A 26020-nucleotide genomic window follows, 5' to 3' on the forward strand; every position below is an offset into this window, starting at 1 on the left:
AGGTTTATTCAGAACCAAATCTAAGGTACGGATAAAGCACGTGCGAGGGAGAGATGTGTGAGTATGCACGCAGAATAATATTTGCCCACATCCTTGCAAGGGCACATAAAGGCTACTTCATGAACGAAGCTCTACGGGAAAGCGGACCTCTGCTCAGCGCGCACAAATGCAGCCACACAAGTGCTGGAATGAGCGCTCGCACGACTCTATCTTTGCTCTCATAACTGCACAACATTCACGCATCTTTTGTTCCATGCTCGTACAGGTATTAACATGATAAAGACACCACACATGTCGAAAATACATAAATCATATTCTGTATCTCATCATTGTCATTAAAATCTCATCTTTAGTGTATGTCTAGTCTATATGCTTGTTGTATCTCACAGTAAGTTTGTTTTTGCAATATGAACATGAGAGTTATGTGATTCCCATCCATTAAGTCAAGCATTAACCAACTTACAATATTGTTTGCTGGTGTTTGTTAGACCAGTCTGAATCATAATCTAATGCTTCCTCTTTTTCCTCATTTAGTTTTTTTAGTAAGATGTCAGACACTGAAGTTGCAGTATTAATTACATTGTTTTAAATACATCCTAAGACATCTATATATGAATCTATAAGAATCTTTGTCATACTGTAACAATTTAGTGTTACTTTAAGCAGGGTACAACTAAATAAACCCGGTTTATATATATCTAACTTAATTCTGTATACTGAATGTTATTGTTGTGCAATTCAAATGAAAAACCTTGGGCAATGCTGGGGCATGGGGGGCCCCGGTTCTTGAACTTTGCTTAGGACCCCCAAAATGGTAAACATGCCACTGGCTGTGGAGGAATCTCTTACATGGATTAGTCTCAATGTACTTCAGTTGTTCTGAAGAGAACCTCAGTCATGAACGCTGCTCAGTTCCCTACTTCTGCTGTCTGGATGCTAATGAGGAGGTGAAGAAACTTCCTTAAATTGCTGACACCCCAAATATGCAAATGAAAACATTAACTTAAGGTTTAGAAATGCACAGTGTGAAACATCAGATTATGAATACCTTTTATTGATTGGAGAAGTTTTCAGAAAGCTTCAGTAAGATACTGAGTTTTAAGAATAAGATCAGAAAAAAATGTATAGGCATGTAGTAAAATCATAGTACTTTGAAACAGATTGATTTTTCATGATCTAATAGGTTGGGCACAAATGTAGCTGATTGTGGTTGAACAATCCGCATCATTCCAGCAACGGTTCTCTGTGGGATAAGATGAAAATAAAATCAGTACTGATCATTACCGGTGTAGTTTGAATAAAAATAAATGTATAAATCAGCAACGATCAAGAGGCATCTGAGCAAAATTTCAAGTGTTGTTGCAAAGGGTCTAAATCAGGGGTGCCCAAACTCGTTCCTAGAGGCCCGGTGTCCTGCAGAGTTTAGTTTCAACTTGTCTCAGCCTACCTGTCTAGAAGTTTCTAGTATGCTTAGTTAGACTTTAATAAACTGCTTTAGGTGTGTTTGATTAGTGTTAGAGCTAAACTACACAGGTCACCACCGGCCCTCCAAGACCGAGTTTGGCACCCTTGGTTTAAATACAGTAAATGTGACATTTTTTCTTTTAAAATTTTTTACAGACATTTATAAAATTCTGTTTTCACTTTTTCATTATGGGGAACCGAGTATGAATTCAAACAATTGTACCATCAGGCTGCAAAATAACAACACTGAAAGGTTAAAGGGATCTGAATGTAGTGAATACACTGCACGTAGCATTTTCTGACATTAAACAAGTAAATTTAATACAAAATGCTATAGAATTTTAAGATTGTAAATAAAAACAATAATGATATGAGACTTTCTTACGTGTAAAGTTTATCTCCAGGCAGTTCTCTTTACCAAAATTATTGCTAGGTTCTCCAGGGCACCAGTTGGTAAAGTGAAATTGAGATCCATCAGACCACAGCCATTGTCCTTCCTAATGAGTGAGGAGAGTCAAAGAGTTTACTAATAATCTTTTCATTTATGATATAATTCAATCATTTATATTGTAACAAAAAGCATTTAGTTATTGTATCTATAGAAAAATCAGTTTTATAATTAAAGCATTAATTTCAGACTAGCCATGACAATATCAGCATTTCAGAGCAAAATGACTTACAGTTTCACCATCATGGCCACCAATCCAAACACGTGTGTTAGCAGACACAATCAGACTCAGGAGAAAGTTGTGTTCCATTGTACTGCGCACAGATGCAAGATTAGCATCAATAGATTGACAGTTTTTCTAAAGAGAGAGAGATTATTTTATTGCAAATATAAAATCTAATCTGTTTCAGCTTGGATCATGACATTGAGTATTCTTATTCAACAATTTGAATAACTGAATAACAGTACCTCAGCTGTGATCCAGTCAACTGACTGAGAGAAGAATTTGTAGCATTGCACACCAAAGGGTGTCCATCCATGTGGGCAGCGATGAGCTATGCAGTAAATAAAATATTAGTAATATAAAGTCACATTATTAGTTTTATGTTTCTGTCTATAAGTGCTTTAAATGTTGCTTCTGTTGACATCCTTTCATGATGTTTATAATGTTTAACAAGTTTTATGGAAAACACAATTTTATGGGAATTTAATCTGGAATATTGGTAACAGGGTTTGGTCAATCTTGTAAACGTCTTGGTTACCTGGTGCACTCTCAACAGAAAAGACCAAGAAAAGAAGCACAAGAGCTCTCATGACTGCCATGATGATTCTGAAAATGAATTAACAGGAAAAGTGACACATCTGCACTCATATATACATTGCTGATTATTAGTAAATATTATAAACAAATGTTACAAAAACTAACCTTCCTGTCAAATCTTTACTTTTAGAACTTCAGTGTAGATAAATGGTCGATGGGGAATCCTATCTTTTATACTTTACTTCAGAGGGAGGGATTTAAACCTGTTGTTTGTACTCCTTAACATTACAAGGAAGCTTTCCACTTATGTATGTTTTTAGGGTTGGGGCAATATTTGTCCAAATATCTGGAATCAGAGGGTCTCTTGTTAAATTTGTTTTCATATGTGCAATTTGTACACTCTCCTTATTTGGAAATGATCATCATTCATCACCATCACTGTTTTGTATTCTTGTTGTTATTAGTAGTATCATGTTAGTTAATGATATTGTGAATTATACAAACAAATATGAATATTTCCCACTTTAAATTTTCATTGGCAATAAAAAAACAAGAGCCTAAAAGCTCACAGTTAAGGGCATTACAAAGAAGCAGGGTTGCACATGGTCAGATTATTTACTGGTGAACTTGGGTCTTAACACATTACAAAGACACATATGTAGTGATTTTGACACGGGCACAAATTAATTTAGTGATTTTCACATGGGCAACCATTGGTTAGTATGCCATACACAGGACACTAGGGGTTCACCTCAAGTGTGTGCGTGTGTGTGTCACAGGTAGGGGTGGACCCAGGTGTAAATAAGGTCACGCCCCTTTCTCCACCTCGAGGAGATTCCCAAAGCCACCCCAATGACCAGACACACAAGGTAAGCATAAAATTAAAATATACTTTATTTAATTTACTTAAAAATATTAAATAGGGAAGGGGAAAGGGGAACTTAAAATAACGGCCACTCTAGGCTCTCCTCCACAGCTCAATATCTCAGTGTTCACGTTGGCTCTCTTTCTCTCCACAGACGGCTGCTCTGCGCTGGTTGCAGCTTCTAGGCAGGTAAGGCTCTCTCCATAGCTCAATATCTCGGTGTTCACGTTGGCTCTCTCTTTCTCTCCACAGACGGCTGCTGGGATACAGGGACACAGTGAATCGTTCTCAAGACGTTCGCTCACCTCCGCGCTGATTACAGCTTCTAGGTAGGTATGGCTCTCTCCACAGCTCAGTATCTCAGTGTTCACGCTGGCTCTCTTCCTCTCCACAGCTCTCACGACTCACTCACTTTCCTGTCAATCAGCAGACATAACAAGTTACATGGAGGTTTACAGGGTCGCGAGCTTACGCTGGCTGGTTTCTGCAATGCGGCGATTTAGCAATGTTTTGTAATGGGACGCCGGGGGCCAAGACCCTCTCGGCGAACTCGTTGATGAACAGAGGGGCGAGAAAGCCACGCCGGCGCACCGGGTCGAGCGCTGCCCGTTCCTCGAGACCCGTTGGTCAATCGAAAGCTGGACCGGGGCGCCCTTTCGTCGAGACCTCGGGCCAGCGGATCTCTCTTGCCTCTACTCTATGATGATGAAAGAACACAAGTAAGGTAACAATAGTGGGTGCAGTACTCACACACACTGCCACTCGCACAGTTCTTTGCCGCCACTCTGTAATTCTGTGGAACTGAAAGCACACTACAGCAATATTGTACAGGTTTTTCCTAGCGCCGTTCTTTCCTCTTCATCGTCCCGGGACGAGTGACTGGAAACGGGATTACGTCAAACAGGACACAGCACTCACACTGTAATACACGGCATTACACAGCACCACTTCAAGTGAAAATTTCCAAAGACTCACCCCACCACGCTCAGTGCACACAATAGACACCCGTCCTCTTCCACGTCGCTCTGGGCGAGAATAGGGAGATGGTAGATGGCCTAGCGTTTGTTTGCTATCGTTGCTGTAGCTGCTTTCCCACAAAAACCTTCGGCTCGCCCACCACGCTGGTACAGGGGTAGGGCCACTCGATCTCTCTTAAGAACACTCAAACAATGTATCAATCCAATATATATAAACACTCACTTCAAGGGATTTGGTTACTCACGATCTCTGTCTTTCTTCGTCCTATGTTGTCTTCATGCCAATAGTAACTCAGGTATCTAGACAGGGCGCTTTCCAGCCACAAACACCACTTTTCCCACGGATATATACTCACAGCGGTAAGTTTTCCTCTCCTTCCGTTTCTCTCAACCAATGTCAGTGTCCGTCTAGTACTTCACCTATAAGGTCTTCGATGTCCTCATTTCCATCGATCTATGATCCACACATGGAGAGAGAGAGCAATACAGCGATCCGAATATAGCGTATTAGGCGAGCTCAACTCAGCACTACAATACACACCAACACCTCAGTGGATAACATCAGCGATTTCGGGGTGCTCCTTTCAAAAGATCCACCGCTTTCCTTCCTTTCACCTCCTATAGCTCTGTCCTCTCTCCGCTCGCTTTAGCGATCCCCGGATCAACAGAGCTTCGGGCTCTTCAGAAGGTGCGTGTCTTTATATTGCCTTCGGCAAAGGAGCTCCCCCGTGTCACTCGCCTCTCGTGTCCATCGCGCTCGTGTGACTCCCCTCCTTTTCTGTGTTCCAACAGGGCTATTTAAGTGCTTCATTTTCTTCCAGCCTCCAATCACACTTTGCCTAACCAATGCCTCACACCTGTGGCTCGTGAAGCCCTAACAGCGTCGCCCTGGAAACCAGGAAGTAACAAGGTCCATCTTCATATGCGGCCCGGTGGGGAAACTTCCGGGCGGAACCAAAACTTCCCAAACTTTGGTTCCGCCCTTAAAAGATCGTCACCTTGTGACATGTGTGTCAGATGATCTCTTCTACTTCGGGGCACCAGCTGAAGAATTTCACTTTAACAATAAGAATGATCTAAATAGATCATTCAACAAATAAGAAAATATGTAAATTAGAGGGAGTTTGTCATCTAATTTATCTGAAGGATTTTGTGAGATTCGGACCAGCTTGTAGAACCCTTTAACTGTATTATCAACACAAGGAAGACACAGCAGTAATAAAATGGAATTTATTAACAAAAGATAAACAAGAATAACTAAAAACACTACTAAATGATACTGTAATATAGAATAGAAAAAAATAGAAACAAATTGAAGTGACTTGAGTTTAATTTATGGCAGAATGTTTTCTGTTTCTGGTAAGATGAAAACCTTACTTCTAATAACCCAAATAATCAAAGAATTATCTGATAAACGTTAAAGAAATCAGTTATGCAATATTGAAAGTCATATATGGTGACACTTAATGATTTGATTGTGTTATATTTACGTTCTGTGCGGTCGAATGAGCCGTCCTTTGGTGGCCCGTCGGCCATGTGTCAGCGTTTTCTCGTGCTGCAAAGGGGAAAGAGTCAAGTTCAGTTCAACAGCTTTGAACACGAAGTGCTGTGAAAATGCTGATCTCTGGGAAGCACCGAGAGGATTCTAGCGGTCCGGAACACGCAGACGCGATCCGGTATTCAGTGCAGAAGGTTCTTAATGAATCTGGAACACGCAGATTAAAGGCCTCTTGAAGTGTAGGTTTGCTCTTCTGAGCTTCACCTTGTTGTAGACGTAGTTTTTTTGCATTTCTGGACGTGAGGCTCGAAACTAGGGTTGCTACCTATGTCTGATAAAAAACCTGGACATATTGATGACCCGACCAACTGGTTTGCTCACAAGCCCCCTACACCCCCCCAACTGTATGGTTGGTGAAAATACAATGCTGCTTTGTGCATGTTTATTTAGAAAAGAAAACTGTACTTCGAGGCAGACTGTTGACAGATTATTGTAAGGTAGTATGGTGAATGTGTGCAAATGGCATCACTAGAGCAGGCCTGATGGTACATTACTCTTTTAGTCATAATCCTGAAGTGTGAATTTTGTGTATTTATAGAGCAGGCCTGATGATACATTACTCTGCTATTCATAATCCTAATGTGTGAACTTTGTGTATGAATAGAGCAGACATGATGAGCAATATATTGTATACTTGATTGTAAGTATATTTCTAATCCTTTCTTATCCTGAAACTGCTTTGGTGAGTTTCATAATCAGCTTGTCCAGTTGGACCTAAGTATCAACACTGCCTAGCCACGTGCAACATGTTGTCACAGCATTGCCAAGCTAAGTGCAATACTTTGCAAATATTTTGTATTGTGACTCATGTCATAGCACTGCCAAGCAGAGGCGTCATGCCCTTTCAAACTGAGGGGGCACGTGCCCCCTCTGGTTTTTTTTAGCCAAATGGACTTCAAATGGAACCCCAAAACCAAAGAAGCGTCCATTTATCTGTTACTTGTCTTTTAATCTGTTTAATATGCACAATATTATTAATTCAGTGCTGCCTCCTTGTCACTTTTTGGAGATTTTTGCCGTTTTAATAGTGTTTTGATCATGTTACATTATTCTGGCGGCAGGCACTGCAGTCAGCGCAGTCGCAGACGTCATCAGCGTCTGAGCGCGCTCACGAGTTTTGTTGTTGCTGCTGCATTTGGCTATCTGAGGAATTAAAACGTGTAAGAAACACTCAAAACATTTCCAAACCCCAGTACGGTAATGTGCAGTTAACCTCCTCTGTGTAGAAAATTAATGGTTTAAAATGTGATCGTCTCGACGTTATATTAGTAGAGATCTCTAGATTCATCTTGGTACAACGCCAAAGTTCGCCAGAGTTCACGGGGGCGCGGAATCACACGTTCACATATGAGGTACAATTTTGATGCAATAATGCGTTCTTCTAATAAATTTATAATCACGTGGCTATAGCTTATGTCATTTTCATTGTGTATATACTTTATGGATTTAAAATTACATTAACTTCATAGGATAATGCAGTTGTTGTGCAAAATGCACTAATGACACAATTAAACAAGTCATTAAACAAAACGTAAATAAACAGAATAGGCCTTTTCAGATGTAAATATGATGCCAATATGTCATTATTTCGATTTAATATATCTGATAGGAGAGTTAGTCAACACTTTTATTTTGGAGGATTTTGCATGAAAGCAGGGGTGTTCAGATTGTTAGAAATGTACAGTAAGTGCCATAGAAAAGTCTGAAAGCTCTATAATATTTCGTTTGATGTCTGTGTATGTACAAATTTCTATGAGCTGTGCACACTGTGCCCCCTTAAAAAAATTGGTGCATGACGCCCCTGCTGCCAAGCTACGTTCAATACTTTGTAAATAGTTTATATTTTTGACTCATGTCACAGCACTGCCAAGCTACGTTCAATACTTTGTAAATAGTTTGTCTTTTTGACTCATGTCACAGCACTGCCAAGCTACGTTCAATACTTTGTAAATAGTTTGTCTTTTTGACTCATGTCACAGCACTGCCAAGCTACGTTCAATACTTTGTAAATAGTTTGTCTTTTTGACTCATGTCACAGCACTGCCAAGCTACATTCAATACTTTGTAAATAGTTTGTCTTTTTGACTCATGTAACAGTACTGCCAAGCTACGTGCAATAATTTTTTATCACAGTTTGTTGATGACTACTATATTGTAAACATATAAAAACCTATACATACAATTTAATTTGTTATATAATGTTGTACATTTTCCTAAACCATGCAAAATTAAGTAAGTGAATAAAAACATTGTTTCATTTTATATAAGTAAGTTATTGGGTGTCCTTTTGGAGCCTTCAAATAGCACACCAAGAAAAATGCACATAAATGCCTTTTAAAATACATCCATAGTATTTTCCAGAAAAACAGTGTATATTATTCTGTCACATAATAAATCAGAATAAAATGTGTGGAAATGGTCAGATAAGCATGTTAGACCTCAATGTAGAAGGTGGTTACCAAGTGTCCCTTTGGAGTCTCCAAGTGGCTTTTTTGGAAAGACACCCAGACATGCACTAACAAAAACGCTTGTAAAAACCCAATTTTTGCTTGTATCAACTTCAAATTTTAAACATTGACTGTCAAGCCCTGTGGTTTTAGATCAGTTGTATTCTCAGGCTCATTTACCACTGGCTTTTTAATTATTTTGCCATAGAAATGTAAGAATGGAAATTTTTCAAAAGAGAAAAAAATCTTGAATGCTGCCATATCTACAGTCAGGTCCATAAATATTGGGACAGAGACACATTTTGTGTTATTTTAGCTCTTCAGGTGTCTTTTGAAAGCTAACACTTCAAATTTCACGATTAGAAATGCAGAACTGTTCTAGCAATAACTATTTCATACAATCAGGTCCATAAATATTGGGACAGAGGCACATTTTGTGTTATTTTAGCTGTTCACCAAAATCTCTTCCAGTTACGGTCATATAATGGCTTAATGTGCACACTATTAGCTTAATTTAGAGGGTATTCACATTCAAATTGGCTGAAGGATTTAGGAATTACAGCTGTTTAATATGGAGCTCCCCCTTTTTAAAGGGGTCAAAAGTAATAGGACAGTTGATTTAAAAGCTTTTTAATGAACATTTATTGTCTATTTGTTAAATAATTTCCTGACTGTATGAAATAGTTATTGCTAGAACAGTTCTGCATTTCTAATCGTGAAATTTGAAGTGCTAGCTTTCAAAAGACCCCTTGGTTATGTTTGTAGACAGTAGGGTGCATGAGCAACAACCTTTTTATTTTGGGCATGCCACTTGCCAGAGTGGGGGGGGTGGCTAGACGTCTAAGAGGTTAAGGTTTATTTAGATATTGTCACTTTATTAAACTGTTGGAATAAGTCATATTTTGTAGTTTTTGGAAAAACACAACTTAAAAACACAATATATGATATTTCTGAATAATTTCAGTCAAAGTGGCTTTGGCAATAGATGCCTGTTGACATACACAGAACACTGTCTGTCAATTTTGTAGTATATAAGAATAAAGTGACTAGAATAATTTCTAAACATCCTATTGTGACTTGGCCACTTAAAAACTTAATAAAACTTCTCTTTAATAACATAGTGCAAACTCAAAACTGAAATCAATGTAAGCTAAATGAAACAAATGGCAGGTAGGCCTAAGTCAAACAATGAGGCATGTCCATCTCCTCACTTCTCCATATTATCCCCTGTGAGTATGTAGGTCTAGGTGGTCTGGATATGGCCTACTATTTATCATCCCACTTGTCAATACTGCAGGGGAATATAAACTTATGCTGTCTTATGGCTGTACCACCAAGTTTTTGGGGTGTGGGTAGTTTCTTGAGCACATCACCTCTGGCACAACTTAACCCAGGCCCTTTGGCACAAATCACCCCAAACCTACAAGTCTGAACAATAGCATCCAGCAGTTAAGAGCTAGCATTATGCTAACTGTATAAACTCATTGTGTAGCCTGCTAAAGCACTAAACATGTGTGTAATATTTTCAAACCTATCTATAATTGTTTAGACACTACAATCAAAAACCTTAATCACAGAAATTTTACTTTGAAAGGGAAAAAAACAGTTTTTGGAGCTAAAATGTGTTTACCTCTCATGCCACGTGTCTCTCTTTTTTTGAGGATAAGTAAAATTGATGGCTTTTCAAAATTATGCGGTCACATGACCAATTTCTTCTATGGTTTTCCAGAAACAAGGGGTGGAACTACTTCCCCCCTGGCACAAGTCACATTATTTTTGCAAATTACAGAAATTAAGACCCAGCGGGGGATGTATACTGCTTGTGGACAGCATGCTAGTTGCAAAGCTAGCGGGATGTCCGCTGTATATTGGGAAAGTGATAGAGACTTGAGGGTTCGTTAGCCTTGTTGGAAAAGCCTGGTCGGTAAGGCCCGATCTTGGTTAGTTTGGCAAAACACTATTACTTAGTAAGTTCATGTAAAATTGTAAAACAAAGCAGTTAAATATTTCTTTTAACTTTCGAAAACTAGGGTAGCTGGTCACTGACTTTGCAGGAGAAACCACGCTGCAAACTAACTAGCATAGCGGTTAGCCACCTTGTCATTCTCAATGGCAAATGACTGCTAAAACACACACACAAGTTCACCCCCTCGGCATCAATTCATTGGTGGGATGACATCAGTTTGTTAACTGTGTTGATATAACGATCGCGAATCAAACCCAGTCTGTTTCAGATGTGTGAATAATCCATGAAAACCGTACAAAAAACATCCAATGACCATTTTTGTCCACAAAAGCGTATAATCCGTGAAATATAGATATATAGTCTGTTGTTTACATCAGATTTCGCATGAAAGTCTAGTAATAGAATATAATATCGCCTACAAACTGAGGACTATTTACATCGTAACACAGTGTATATGAGATTACACTTTAGGTTCCGATAAACACGCGTTAAAACTTTGTTGGGTTTGGATGGGTTGTTGGGATGACACGCAGGCATTTTCGTTTATTAAATGACGAGCTAACTTACCTGATATCTGCTTCAGTCCAGTTTGCCGACATTTCTCGTTGTGAATGTTGTTAATTCCTCATTTTAAAGAGTTGAACCAACTTCATGTTGCCATGACACGCACGTCCTCACTATGGAACGTGGTCATTGTTTATGCGTCTCATTTATCATTTCCTGATAAGTGCTTCAATGTAGTTTGCAACATTTCTCGTGGTGATATGCATGTTTTCTATCGTTTTAAGGAGCTGAACCATAACTTTTGTTACAGCACGCCCATTACGCCATTGTTTCGGCTTCTTGTTCACACAGAGGGTTTTCCGTGTATCTGACTAGGTCCTCTTTCTGGCAACGATCCCAGAAGATATACAGGACGTGTTTGTGTTCACACAGACAATTTTACGGGTATTTTCTGGGACCAAAGGTCTGTGTGAATGGGGTTTATGTTTTTCATCAAACCAGTTTAAAGTCAACTAGAAAACATATCTAAGCATGGTAAAAATTACAGCCTTACTGAAATTCCTTTCATTGGTGAGGCTTAATATAGAGAAGCCTTTATAGGTATATTTCATAATTTACTGAATAAAAAACAGGGGTACAGCTCTGACATTCGACAGAACAGATCACAGACAGGTGTATGGACATGATTTTTTTTTTTAAATCCATGACATCAACTCAGAAACTTTCTGAAAAACTGAGTGAGTTGGCATGGAATGACCTTATAAATATTGTAAATAAATTACACCAAAATAAATATCCTAATGCTCCTAATCCTAATATTCCTGATGCATTTAAATACGAAAGTGCTTCATTGATTAACTTTCTCAAGCACAAATTAAAGTAAATCTGCTCCTGCTGCTCCTGCTGCTCGCACCCGCTACAAAATCATGAAATCAGATCAGTGTGTGGCAAACCAACACAAACATACTACATTGCAGGATACAAAGAACTTCTGAGATTACAATTTTCAGCTGTAATTACAAATGCTTTGCTTATGCATAGGGCATTTGCATACATTTCAGTGAACATTTTTAAACACATTCCCATGAAACATGTTCATTCATGTACATTTCCACAAAGTTGGGTTTTTAATGCTGTTTTATGTTTGTCACCAGCTTTGTAATCACTTTGATGGTTAAATGGCTCATTACAGGCTGAATGAAAGCTGTCTCAGCCCCCTCTAGATATTTAATGGTTTATAGTTTGTCACTGTTAAAATATCTCCCTTACAAAAAAATCCTACATATCAAAACTGCAATATTTTTATTTTCATTTTGCTATAGTGTTAGAGAGAACGGCAGTACAACTAAGGATAGCTTGCTAGCCAGCTAGCGATAGGTTAGGTAAACAATAGCTGGCCTTTATGGAGTCGGTTGGACAGGACTAAGCTTATATTTCAGTTTGCAAACATGAATTCATACCCTTTGCCTTTTGTTTGAAAAAGCCATACAGTTTCAGTAATTTTTTGCTGGCCATGTCACGTCTGCTTTCTCAATGTACGCAATATGACGCAGTAACTAGTTGACAGCAGTAACTTTAGTTGAGAGCACAGATCCACTGATCTCAGACCAGACCGCGAAGCGACCCTCTGCTGCTCTCCGCCCGTTCTGCTTCTTAGAGTTTAGTGTTCACGATTTCTTGTTCTAACAGGCTATGAAGGATAGAACGCACATAAAAACCACGAAATAAAAAAGTTATAACAATTTTGGCTACCCGGGCTGAGCTCATTTTTACCCCGGGCTCAAGCCCCGATAAAATGGGATGGCGACGCCACTGATCCTGAAGTGACTTTGTAGAAAACCCTAGTGAAAACTCGACAGCAAGCAAGTTTAAACAGACTGACAAGTATGATACATAGTCCAGACGTGAAATTGTTTTAATGTAAAACATTGAAACAGATAGATTTTTCACGATCTCAGAGGTTTGGCACAAATGTAGCTGAATGCGGATGAACACTGCGCATCATTCCAGCAATGGTTATCTGTGGGATAAGATGAAAATAAAATCAGTACAGTTACAGATGTAGTTTTAAATCAGATCAGTAATGAAAGTGCATTCAGGAAGTATTCAGACCCCTGATACTGTATGCATTATCAGCTGTAAGGACTTTAAACAGGTGTGTGCATGTTCCCAAATAATGTCCCATCAATTTAAAATTAGCACAGGTGGATAAATTAGGTGTAGAAACATTTCAGCAACTATCAAGAGAAATGGGAGGCAGAGCTAAAGTTTCAACTGTTGTTGCAAAAGGTTTAAATTAGAGGCAGCCCTCCAGGAACAATGTTGGAGACTCACTGTCTAAATTTATTAAGAAAAACTGACAAATGTTAAAGACATTTTAAATTTCCGTTTATAATTCTTCGTTTTGGGGTAGATTAATGATATAATGAAGTCCAATGAAAATTTACAATTAACTGGGATCTGACCATAGCACGTAACACTACACTAACTACACTAGCCCATTTAACCTCTTCAACCCTGAGGACCCTGTCCCGGGTCCAGAATTTCGTATTTTGACTTAATATAAAAGATTCTTTTAATCTTTGATGCTCCGTCATGGACCCCAGTAACACATATGAGATACTGTTTGAAAGCTTAGAGTCTCTACTTTCTGCAGATATGCATCACTTTGACACATCTTTTACTGTAAGAAAGTTATTTACACTTAATTTACACTATCACCCCCCCAATATTTTATTATATCATTTAATATTTACATATTTCATATTTTTCAAAAATGACAAACATGGTCAAATCTTATATCAAATGAAAGCTCTCACTCTCAGGAATAAGACTACAGCGTTATTTTTGTTCTAATATCAACACATATCCAACAATCATCGAATGAATAATAAGGTAAAAAATGGTCTTTTGTAAACATATGTGAAACTTGAGTGTGAACTGCCTCAGATAGCACAGATAGCCACAAATGATACACCATCTTTTATCTTAGGTCCTACTCTAAACAATGAGTCCATTCACAGCATTTTCTTTGGTTGTGTGCATAATTAATCCCTTGCTATTTATTATATGTGCAAAACAAAAAATTAATATTTATATGAAAAATGTATTTTCACACCCTTTAGTAAAATGAGAATAACTTTTGAATGCGACATGCTAAAGAGTTCATTCTTTTTTTGGGTGTTTACTGTCTGCCGCTGCTAACAACCAGAACTGTCTGCAGTCTGCTAGAGCACACAGAACCAGAGTTATACACTATCAAAGACAGTATTTACAACATAAAAAATAAAATTTGGTGTTTCATCATATGAAAAACAACATAAATAACAATATTTGTCACAAACAGCAGCTTTTTATGTAACTTCAAAGGGTTTTCTTTAAAATGATATAAAGAAATTGCATTTATTCCACTGTATGTGGTTATGGGGACACTTCAAATGTTCTTAGGCAGAAATTGTATACAAAAAGGGTATTATTCCTCCCTTCAGTTGGAGTAAAATAACTTTTGCATAGATTATGATAGAGAAAAAATTCCTTTTTCCTCTGTAAGCTGACAATTGCTGGAATCAAACAAAACTGTCTGCAGGGACCTGAGATACCCAGGACCAGAGTTATATACTTTCAAATAAAAACTTTAGAAAAAAAACATAAAAAGCGCCTATTTATTTTTGTGTTTATTAGAGGCCTGACATCACATACAACCATGTTGAGCACTTTTAACAGTGTTTTATGTAATTTCAAAGGGTTACCTGTAAAATGATACCAAACTTTTGTATGTAAACCTCTGCATGTGGGTTTGGGATGCTTTTGAAATTGGGTAGGCCAAATCCAGGCGAAAATCCCCAAAATAGCTTCAGGGTGTAAGAAGTTTTAATACTGCTATAAAATATTAAGACTGTAAATAAAGATAGGATTTATTCTTACTGGTCCAGTTTATCAGTAGGCAGCTCTCAGGGTTACCCTGATAGTTGTTGGGTTCACCAGGGCACCAGGTGGTAAAATCAAATTGAGATCCATCAGACCACAGCCATTGGCCATCCTAATGAGTGAGGAGAGTCAATAGAAGTTTTATAATAATGTATTCACACTCCATTAATGATATAATTTAGTAATTTATATTGAAAAAATAAAACAGTATTGTATCTATAGAAACAAAAAACTGTTTTATATTACAACCATTAATTTCAGACTAGCAAGTATGCATTTCAGAGCAAAATGACTTACAATTTCACCATCATGGCCACCAATCCAAGCACGTGTGTCAGCAGACGCAAGCAGACTCAGGAGAAAGTTGTTTTCCACTTTACTGCGCACAGATGCAAGATTTGCATCAATGGATTGACAGTTTTTCTAAAGAGAGAGAAATTATTTTATTGCAAATATAAAATCTAATCTGTTTAGTTTGGATCATGACAGGACATTGAGTATCATTGAACAATTACTGAATAACTGAATAACAGTACCTCAGCTGTGGCCCAGTTAACTGACTCGGAGAAGAATTTGAAGCATTGCAGACCAAAAGGTGTCCATCCATGTGGGCAGTGATGAGCTATACAGTAAATAAAATATTAGTAATATAAAGTCACATTATCAGTTTTATGTTTCTGTGTAGAAGTGCTTTAAATGTTGCTCATGTTATTCTTTTACAAGTTACACTCCTTCAAAGTTTTATTAGAATTTAATCTGTAATATTGGTTACAGGGTTTGGTAAATCTTGTAAATGTCTTGGTTACCTGGTGCACTCTCAACAGAAAAGACCAAGAAAAGAAGCACAAGAGCTCTCATGACTGCCATGATGAATCTGAAAATGAATGAACAGGAAAAGTGACACATCTGCACTCATATGTACACTGCTGAAGTTAATGTTATAAAAACTCACCTTTTGTCAAATCTTCACTTTCAGGACTTCAATGTAGATTGTGTGATGGTCAATGAGGAGTCCTATCTTTTATACTTTTGTTCAGTGGGAGGGACTCCATAACATAAACAAGAAAAGTAAATCTGGATATCATGAACTTGTATTTATGTAAACAATATATGATGAAATGTGATGGTTATCAAAATAAACATCCTGATCTGACACATGAACACTTTTCTGTGTTCACATTTCTTTCAGTATATTTTACATTTATCGATGTTTTACATAGTTTTTATTGTATAACTCATGTCTTTACATTAGATTTTGATATTTTACTGTTTATTGCAAGTATTTTATATAAATATATTCCATATATTGATTTGTTTATTTTTTTATTTTAAGTGTGTTTCTTTAATGTGTGATCATGTGAAGAAGCATTTTTGTAAGAGTTTTATTGCAGTCTGCTTGACATAAATGGTAAATAAATTTTTCAACTTAAAAAGCAACTTAAACATTTTGAGTTCATTCAACTTAAAAATATTAGTTGACTCAAAACAAGAAACTATGTAAAACTGTTTGTGTCAACTAGTATTTTAAAGTTGAATTTTAAGGCAGCAAATTTACTTTTTTTAAACTGAACAGCTGGTCAGCATTTCACAGCACTTCATGTTCAAGGCTGTTGAACTGAACCTGACTCATTCCCATTTGCAGCACGTAAAAGCCTGAACCATGGCCGACGGGCCCACCACCGGACAGCTCATCCGACCACACAGAGAGTAAATATCATAAACAAACATCTTGCCCAAAAACCTTGGCATTGGTGTATTCTTTCAGTAACTATTTACCATAGATTGCATAACTGAGTTTCTTTAATGTTTGCAGATAATTCTTTCGTTATTTGGGTTATTAGAAGTAAGGTTTTCATCCTATCAGAAACAGGAAACATTCTGCAATAATTTAACTCAGTCACTTCAATTTTCTTTTCTTTGCATTTTAGTTTTCATCTTTTTCATGCTTTCGTTTTTTAGTATCATTTAGTGTTTTAGTTATTCTTGTTTATCTTTCACTGTCAGAAATAAAGGTACAAAACTGTACCTTTTCTGTCACTGGGGCTGTACCCTAAGTTTTTGTTTGGTACCTACAGGAATACAAAACAGAATACAATTTTGGGTAGATTACCGCACCTTTAGGACCTACATTGTTAGAAAAAAGTCAAGATATGTACCCTAGCTGTCAAAGGGGCAGCACCCTTTAAAAAGGTAATTGTATTGACCATTAGGTACAGATGTGTAAACATTTAGTACCAATGTGTACCTTTGAGATACTAATATGTATTTTGAGGTACTAATAAGGTCTCTTTGGTCCCAGCATGTACTTCTGAAACCTCTAGTGTCCTGTGTATGGCATACTAACCAATGGTTGCCCATGTGAAAATCACTAAATTAATTGGTGCTCGTGTCAAAATCATTACACAACATTGTACAAAATAAAATGAAAGGGATCTGAATGTAGTGAATGCACTGCATGTAACATTTTCTGACAGCTAAACTGGCTTATAGTGTACTAAATCCTATAAAATGTTAAGGTTATAATAAAAACAATAATAATAGACATTCTTACTGCTAAAGTTTATTTCCAGGCAATTCTCTGATCTATTCTGACAATTGTCAGGTTATCCAGAGCACTCCTGTTCAGCCTGTATATGGTCCCAATAAGCTAAATAATTATTATTTTTTTACTGTTTTATACTTTTTGTTTTTCACACATTTAAACAGTTTTTATTAAAATCACATTTATTTTCTTTTAGAACCGTGTGGTTTTCCGTGTGGTTTTTGGAGGTTCTAAGTGATCTCTAAGTGGTCTCTGCAGCGTGAGCGCCGTCTATGAGACAGGCTTACACGCTGAAATGGAACCTGTTCAAAGAGAAGACCCCCGAGAATGCATCCAGCCTCATTTGGAGAAAAGGCTGTCACCATCTACTATTAAAGAAGATATTGCAACGGTATCCCCTCACCACGTGCCAATAAACAGTAGATCAGTGGGTCAGCACAATCTGGTCATTAGGTTTTTAAGAGGTGCACGAAGGCTGAATCCTTTGTGCCATCCCTCTATTCCTCCTTGGGATCTGTCCATGGTGCTGAAAGCCCTCCAAGTCGCCCATTTTGAGCCTCTGCACTCTGTGAGTATTAAGTTTCTTTCTATGAAAACTTTAACGCTCCTCGCATTTGCATCTGTTAAGAGGATGGGGACCTTCATGCATTTTCAATCAATGATTCGTGCCTTCAGTTTGGGCCTGCTGAATCCAGCAATTTGTCCTCCTCCACCGCCATAATGGCTGATGTTGCTTTATAACTGCTTTTATTGACTTATTGAGTTTTCAGAAAGGTTCATACTAAGTTTTAAAGATACGATCAGAAAATGTATAGGCATGTAGTACAATTATATTAATTTTGAAACAGAAACTATAGTTAACGCACTGCACGTAACTTTTGTCATAATAAATGCTATAAAATATTAAGATTGTAAATAAACCCTGCTCTGTCCATAATGTAATTGTAGCATTTCAGAGCAAAATGATTTACAATTTCACCATCGTGGCCAACAATCCAAGTATACTGTATGTGTTAGCACACAAGACTTGAGAGAAATTTGCATCAACGGATTTACAGTTTTTTTAAAGTGAGAGAGAGAGATTATTTTATTGCAAATATAGAATCTAATGTGTTTATCTTGGATCAGGAGACAGGAGCCGTTTCTCAATGTCAAGGATACTTCCTTGGCAGGACTAGTCCTTACAAGTCACTTCCTTCAGAGGCGAGGCGAGGCTCCTTTTAAGCATTCGGAGAACACGTTAAATGGAACAGGCTAGCAAGTGCACGTCATTACGTCATTACGTGATTGAAAGGTGTGCTTTCGGTGCTGCGCGCAGAGGATTGTGGGTGATTTCAGCGCGTGAAGAGCGCGAAGGATACAAATTTGCATCCTTTCCTGTATATGGGATATTTGTCGAACGAAGGACTCAGTCCTTGGCTGAAATTTCGAGGATCCTCGACATTGGAACAGTCCTTCGACGGACGTCGATGACGTAGCATCCTCGAAATTCTAGCTTCCGAGGATCCTTCCTTGACATTGGGAAACGGCTAGGGTCATGAGTCAGGTATGGTGCATTGTAAAATACACTAACAAGTAACAGACAGAAGAGGGCGCAATTCAACTAAAATTGTTATGTCAGGTTCAGAATCTTGAAATAATATAATTATGTCTGTCTTTAAAAACCTTTTAAAGAAAACATATTAATTTAATAGTACAGTAAAATGTTATACTTCAGACTTTAAACCATGACAAAACTTATATATGTGTACAGTTTGAAGTACATTCACATTTATTTATACATTTGACAGATAATTTTATCTAAAGGCGAATTATTACATTATATACGTTATATCAGTATGTTTGTTTCCTGGGATCAAACCCATGACCTTGTGCCCTGCTAACACAATGCACTACCACCAAGCTACAGTAACACAAGTTAATACTTTGTTTTAAGCTTTGTTTTTTGCTTGCTGTGTTTTATAATAGGCCTAAGCAATGTATTAGTCAATCAAGGTGATTTCCAAATCTGGGGCCTCATTTATAAAGCGTGCGTATCCACAGCAAAGTTCATATTTATAAAAACTGTCTTTGACGTGCTTAGCACCACGTCAGGGTCTGACGCACACATTTTTACCTGTCCGATTGCTACTGGTTTAAAGATTGATCTTTTATATGTCTATGGCATTAATTTGACATCTTTTAAAGGCAGAGATCTGAAACTGCTCAGCTGCGCACAAGTTCAAGATCATTTGCGATTTATTAATTTCACATCTGAAAGAAAGGGGTACACGCGTTTTCTGCGCGTGAATTTGGATTATGAATCACAGGTACACATTTTTGATAAATGATCGTAAGATAAAATGTAGGATGGTTTCTACGAAGCATTTTATAAATGAGGCCCCAGATGTCATGATGTTTTTCCTTGTCTGAAAAGACAAATCCCAGAACACCAGACACTAACTGCAACAGAAAGAGTTTAGTCAAGCAGACGCAGAACTGCAGGAGAACAAGCAAACAAAACAAATAAAACATCTATTAGAAATGCCCTTATTTGAAAGAGAATCAAATAACATCAAACAGTTTCTCTACTGTAAAAAAATCTTTATTGCCTTTATTTATTTATTTTTAATTATTTATTTTTTGTTTAATCAACTCAGATTTACAAGTTATGTCAACTTACTATTATTTATCTTAACTAAAGATGAGTTGCTACAACAAATTACAGTTTATAAGTCATAACAATAATCACTAGTCAAGATAAATAATAGTAAGTTGATATGAGTTGATTCAACAAAAAAATAAGGAAGCAAAGACATTTTTAAAGTGTAATTAATTGCAAATGTTTATAAACAACGTCAGGGATTCTGCTGAACTACTGACCGTCTGCAGTAAGCAGATGTTTTCCCTCAGAGATCCCACACAGCCACAGAAAGTGATGAAGAACATCAGGACCCCCACTATCATCAATATCAGAACAGGATCAACAGTCAGACAGGCAAATGCTGTCTCTACAGAGAAACATGAACACACATATATCAAACACACAGAGACTTCATATCTGAGAATGGACAAATATTAATTCATGGTTAAAAACTAAAACTGAAAGCCAGAATTTGGGATGAATGTGAGGTTTAAATGTCTATTAGAGAAATATTGCATTTGTAAGGTCTTTTTTATTAACAATAGCTCATATGCTGTTTTAGCATTGCATCACTGTGTAAAGCAGCTTGTGCAAATATCACAGTCTTCATCCTTTTTCAGGCCAAGGACCCCTTAATAGATAGAGAAGAGGTGCAGGGACCCTCAGGACATGTATCAAATTTAAACTAGATAGCCTACTTGTTATGATGGTTATGTTATAAAGATATTAAAATAATATTTTTTGGTATACACAGTCACATGGTGTTAACAAACAACATATCATTTTAAATTTACTGAATAGATTTTAACATGAGAACCTTTGTTTTAATCAAGTTGTGACTTGTATTATTAGCTTATTAAAGGTCCCGTTCTTTTTGTGTTTTTGAAGCTTTGATTGTGTTTATAGTGGGCAATATAACATGTGTTCATGTTTCACATGTAAAAAACACGGTATTTTTTCACAAAATTTACTTATTTATCTGTATAGCGCTGTTTTCACTGTCCTAAAAATGGGCTGATGTCTTCCTTGTTCTATGAAGTCTCTCCTTCAGAAATACATATCGAGTTCTGATTGTGTAGTTTGTTTAGTGTGTTGTGATATTACTATATACCTTATTAAGGAGTCATACTTCATATACAGTTTTATTAATAAAAAAAAACTCACCTTAGGGATATTAACATGACGCTTAATGCATGCTAATGCATTAAATGCAGTGCTATTAAGATCAAAATCACTATATACCTTAATAATAAGTCATATACATATTCTGTTTTATTTATTCCTGCCTAGAATTAAAAAACATATTGGGACATTAACGTGACGCTTAACGCATTAATACAGTGCTATTTAAAGATCAAGTTTACTATATACCTTATTAATGAGTCATACTAGCCTACTTTTATTAATTCCTGTGCAAAATTAAAAAAAATATAGCTTAATGCATGCTAATACATTAAATACAGTGCTATTAAAATATCAAAATCACTATAAACCTTATTAATGAGTCCTATACATATTCCGTTTTATTTATTCCTGCCCAGAATAAAACAAATATTGGGACATTAAAGTGATGCTTAACGCATTAACTTATTAATACAGTGAGTTGTCCGAGAAATGTTTCACCAAAAGTTAATCATAAGTTAGAAAACTTACTTAACGTACTAAATTTTTTAGTAAATAAATGTTTATTTTTTTTAGTATAATAAATACATATATTAACTTGACATTTTCAAATATATTGATTAAAATTGACAACAAATGTTAAGGATATTTATTAGAAATAATCTGTTAGTTAAATACTTATTTTCTTTGATTATATTATTATTATTATATTATTTGTATACACCTAAATAATATCTGTACATTTTACACAAAATTTCTGTTTATTTTTTATATTAAATCATTTATTTTGGTTTGTCCAACTAAAAATCACCCAAGTGATATAAAGAGATTTTATTAAGTTATTTTAATTATTTATTTTAGTGATATTTAAGCCATTGAATTATTTAGTTTAATTAATCACTGCGTCACGTTAATGTTACAATATGTTTTTTTTAATTCTGGGCAGGAATAAATAAAACGGAATATGTATATAACTTATTAATAAGGTATATAGTGATTTTGATCTTTTAATAGCACTGTATTTAATGCATTCGCATGCATTAAGCGTCATGTTAATGTCCCTAAGGTTGTGTTAAGTTTTTTTATTAATAAAACTGTATATAAGTATGACTCCTTAATAAGGTATATAGAAAATCTGATCTTTAAATAGCAATGTATTTATGCCTTAAGCATCATGTTAATGTCCGGATGTTTTTTTATTATCCCGGGCAGGAATGAATAAAACGCTTTAAGACCCAAGATGTATGAATTTGATCCTTATATAGCACTGTACTGTATCAATGCGTTAGCTCACGTTATGTCCCAATGTTTTTTTGAAATACTGGGAAAGAGTTAATAAAACTGGATTTATACACGACCCATAAGGTGTATGAATTTTATCCTTAATAGCAATGTATTAATGCATTGAGCTGCGATAAGCTTACTATTCTGATGATTTTAATGAAATTCTGGGCAAAAATTTATAAAACTGCTTTTAGTATGCGTCATTAATAATGTGTATAGTGTATTTGATCTTTTAATAGATGTGTTAGCATTGTGTTAATGTCCCGATGGTTTAAAAGAAATTCTGGGCACTAAAACGTGGGCAAGATTTAGCTTAAACGAGGGAACGAATTACTAAAACGTGGGCACGATTTAGCTTAAACGAGGGAACGAATTACTAAAACGTGGGCACGATTTAGCTTAAATGAGGGAACGAATTACTAAAACGTGGCCACGATTTAATAATTCGTGGGAACGATTGCTAATTCGTGGCCACGGTTTTAAAAAAAAGTTTTACCATGAGACGGGCTCCGTACTCTTATGAAACTCACAAATCTAAAAGCCTAATCCTCTGCAGAGATCTAAGAACATCCATTACTGTGAAGTTTCTAAAAATATGCATTGGCAGTTATGAAACAAAGAACCTTCTCACAAATTGAGCATTGTGTTTTCAATTGTTTTACTGTAGTGTGTAATGATGTGTATAGTGTTTACATTTTGAAAGCTTCGAGCTGCTCTTTTGGTGTGAAAGTTTGAGTTTTAAAGCAAGAAGGTGTGGTTGTGTTTATGTAGCTTTAGAAAAGGGTGTTGTGTATATTGGGGAACATGTAGGAAACGTTTGTGAAATGTGTTTTATCATTTGAGAAAAACTGTAAAATAATTATTGCACAAATGTATGGAATTTGCCATCATTCTGTTTTGAATGTGTTTTAACCATTTTGAATGCAATGTGTCAGCATTAGAAAAATGTGCTGAAAATAGTATTTTGCATGTTGTGGGGTACGAAATCTACGAATGGGAAAAGAGTGGTCACTGAATGCATTTTGGTCTGCTGTGGCTTATGTATCAATTACTGTCTGAAGAGTTTTGAAAGTGTGGTTTCAATATTGAACAATGCTTGTTAGCAACTGAAAAACTGTACTTTGACTATAAGTTAGGTTTAGCACATGGTGTTGTGACATGCTTTGTGTAAGAATTTGTAAATTTTACATTAAAAATCTATTGTTTTGGTCTTGTTTGAGCTTGTGTGTAAAAGTAGCTATTAAAGCGTTTTTAAATTGGTGATAATTGTATTTATTTTGTGTTAAAGCAACAAGAAATGCGTTAATAGTGTATAGCTTACACAGGCAGATGTAGTGCTAACTGTGTTAAAAGTATTAAAAAATCTGTACTAGCATTTGAAAAAAAAACTGTAAGTATTTGACAAAAAGTTAGTCAACACATTTATTTTGGTGATTTTCACATGAACTCAGATTGTTAGAAATGTAAGTGTGAGTGCCAAGAAAAAGACTGAATGCCCTATAATATTTGAATGTCTGTTTATGCACAAATTCACAAAAAAAATGGTGCATGACGTCTCTGCTTGTGTTTATTGAATCCCTCCCTCTGAAGTAAAGTATAAAAGATTGGACTCCTCATTGACCCTCACACAATCACTAAAGTTCTGAAAGCGAAGATCTGACAAAAAGGTGAGTTTTTGTAACATTAACTTACTGAATATTTCTCTATAATATTCATTAATAATCAGCAGTGTTCAGATGAGTCACTTTTCCTGTTTTTCCTGTTCTCATTTTCAGATTCATTATGGCAGTCATGAGAGCTCTTGTGTTTCTTTTCTTGGTCTTTTCTGTTGAGAATGCAGCAGGTAAAAAAGACATTTACAGTATTTACCAAACCCTACAACCAATATTCCAGATTAAATTACCATAAAATTACCATTAAATGTTCCCATAAAACTTTGAATAAGTTTAACTTTATGAAAAAAAAATAACAGACAAAATAACAGATAATATTACTTAATATTATATTACTAATATTTTATTCACTGTATAGCACGTGAATGCCATCATGGATGGACACCTTTTGGTACGAAATGCTACAAATTCTTCTCTGGGTCAGTTGACTGGGTCACAGCTGAGGTACTGTTATTCACAATGATACTCAATGTCCTGTCATGATCCAAGCAAAATTTTTGCAATAAAATAATCTCTCTCTCTCTCTCTCTCTTTCTCTCTCTCTCTCTCTCTCTCTCTCTCTCTCTCTCTCTCTCTCTCTCTCTCTCTCTCTCTCTCTCTCTCTCTCTGTAGATAAACTGTCAGTCCATTGATGCAAATCTTGCATCCGTGCGCAATACAGTGGAAAACAACTTTCTCCAGACTCTCCTTGTGTCTGCTGACACACGTGCTTGGATTGGTGCCCATGATGGTGAAAAGGTAAATAACTTTGCTCTGATATGTTGATATTGTCTGTCTAATCTAAAAAGAATGATTTTATTATAAAACAGATATTTGTTTCTATAGATACAGTAACTTGTGTTGTTTTTACACTAATTGACTGAATTATATTATTAATGAATGTTGATAGATTATTAATACACTCTTTCTACTATACTGACTAGGGATGCTTAACGATTAATCGCGATTAATCGATAGCAGAATAAAAGTTTTTGTTTACATCATATATATGTGTGAACTGTATATAATAACTTTGTATAAATAAATGCACACACATGCATGTATATATTTAAGAAATGTTTACATGTGTATATAAATATATTTTTTTCTTATAATTATACATGCATGTGTGCATATTTATATATACATAATTATTATACACAGTTCACACACATATATGATGTAAACAAAAACTTTTATTCTGCTATCGATTAATCACGATTAATCGTTAAGCATCCCTAATACTGACTCTCTTCACTCATTAGAAAGGACAATGGCTGTGGTCTGATGGATCTCAGTTTGACCTTACCAATTGGTGCTCTGGACAACCTGACAATTCTGGTGGTAAAGAGGACTGCCTGGAGATAAACTTTAGCAGTAAGAAAGTCTCCTATCATTATTGTTTTTATTTACAATTTTAAGATTTTATAGCATTTTGTAATAAATAGGCTGGTTTAGTTGTCAATGTTACATGCAGTTCATTCACTATTGTCAGATCCCTTTTACTTTTTTCAGTGTTGTTAAGTTGCAGTCTGATGGTACAATTGTTTGCATTTGTTTTTAGCTCATTAATCTATTAATCTCATTAATCTACCAAATTTTTCTCAGATGTTTCTTGTTCGCTGCTGATTTATGATTTTTATTATTCAAACTACACTGGTAATGATCAGTGCTGATTTTTTTTCTTCTTATCCCACAGATAACCATTGCTGGAATGATGCGCCCTGTTCAACCACAATGAGCTACATTTGTGCCAAACCTCTGATATCATAAAAAAAAATACTATGATTGTACTACATTTTCTGATCTTATCCTTAAAAGTCAGTATCTTACTGTACCTTTCTGATTAAAAAAAATCAATAAAAGCATTTATAAAGCAAA

At 36.0% G+C, this 26020-nt stretch overlaps 3 protein-coding genes across 4 annotated transcripts; 1 reads left to right on the forward strand and 2 right to left on the reverse strand.

Moving 5' to 3' along the window:
* Positions 1-1054: 1054 nt before the first annotated feature.
* Positions 1055-15786, reverse strand: LOC135779065 (ladderlectin-like). Of its 2 annotated transcripts, none has more exons than XM_073814630.1 (5): positions 15723-15786; positions 2381-2466; positions 2145-2270; positions 1850-1961; positions 1055-1243 (listed from the first exon to the last, which is right to left on the reverse strand). In XM_073814630.1, exons 1-5 carry the CDS (start codon positions 15781-15783, stop codon positions 1170-1172), a joined length of 459 nt encoding a protein of 152 aa, XP_073670731.1. In that variant the 5' UTR covers positions 15784-15786; the 3' UTR covers positions 1055-1169. The 2 variants fall into 2 exon arrangements, with proteins under 2 accessions (XP_073670731.1, XP_065145784.1); XM_065289712.2 differs by lacking the exon at positions 15723-15786 and adding an exon at positions 2674-2749.
* On the reverse strand, positions 12887-15557 carry LOC135779058 (ladderlectin-like; the record flags this gene model as incomplete). Its single annotated transcript, XM_065289703.2, has 4 exons — positions 12887-13009; positions 14914-15028; positions 15214-15339; positions 15453-15557. Coding segments are annotated over 4 exons (420 nt in total), but the record flags the coding sequence as incomplete, so codon positions are not given.
* Positions 15787-24098: 8312 nt separating the features above from the next.
* LOC135779072 (galactose-specific lectin nattectin-like) lies at positions 24099-26020 on the forward strand. Its single transcript, XM_065289719.2, has 6 exons — positions 24099-24154; positions 24263-24330; positions 24519-24604; positions 24773-24898; positions 25405-25516; positions 25839-26020. The coding sequence occupies exons 2-6, from the start codon at positions 24270-24272 to the stop codon at positions 25910-25912; spliced, it is 459 nt and encodes a 152-aa protein (XP_065145791.1). The 5' UTR covers positions 24099-24154; positions 24263-24269; the 3' UTR covers positions 25913-26020.

The sequence above is a fragment of the Paramisgurnus dabryanus genome, chromosome 1, assembly GCF_030506205.2.
Source record: "Paramisgurnus dabryanus chromosome 1, PD_genome_1.1, whole genome shotgun sequence".
Taxonomy (NCBI): Eukaryota; Metazoa; Chordata; class Actinopteri; order Cypriniformes; family Cobitidae; genus Paramisgurnus; species Paramisgurnus dabryanus.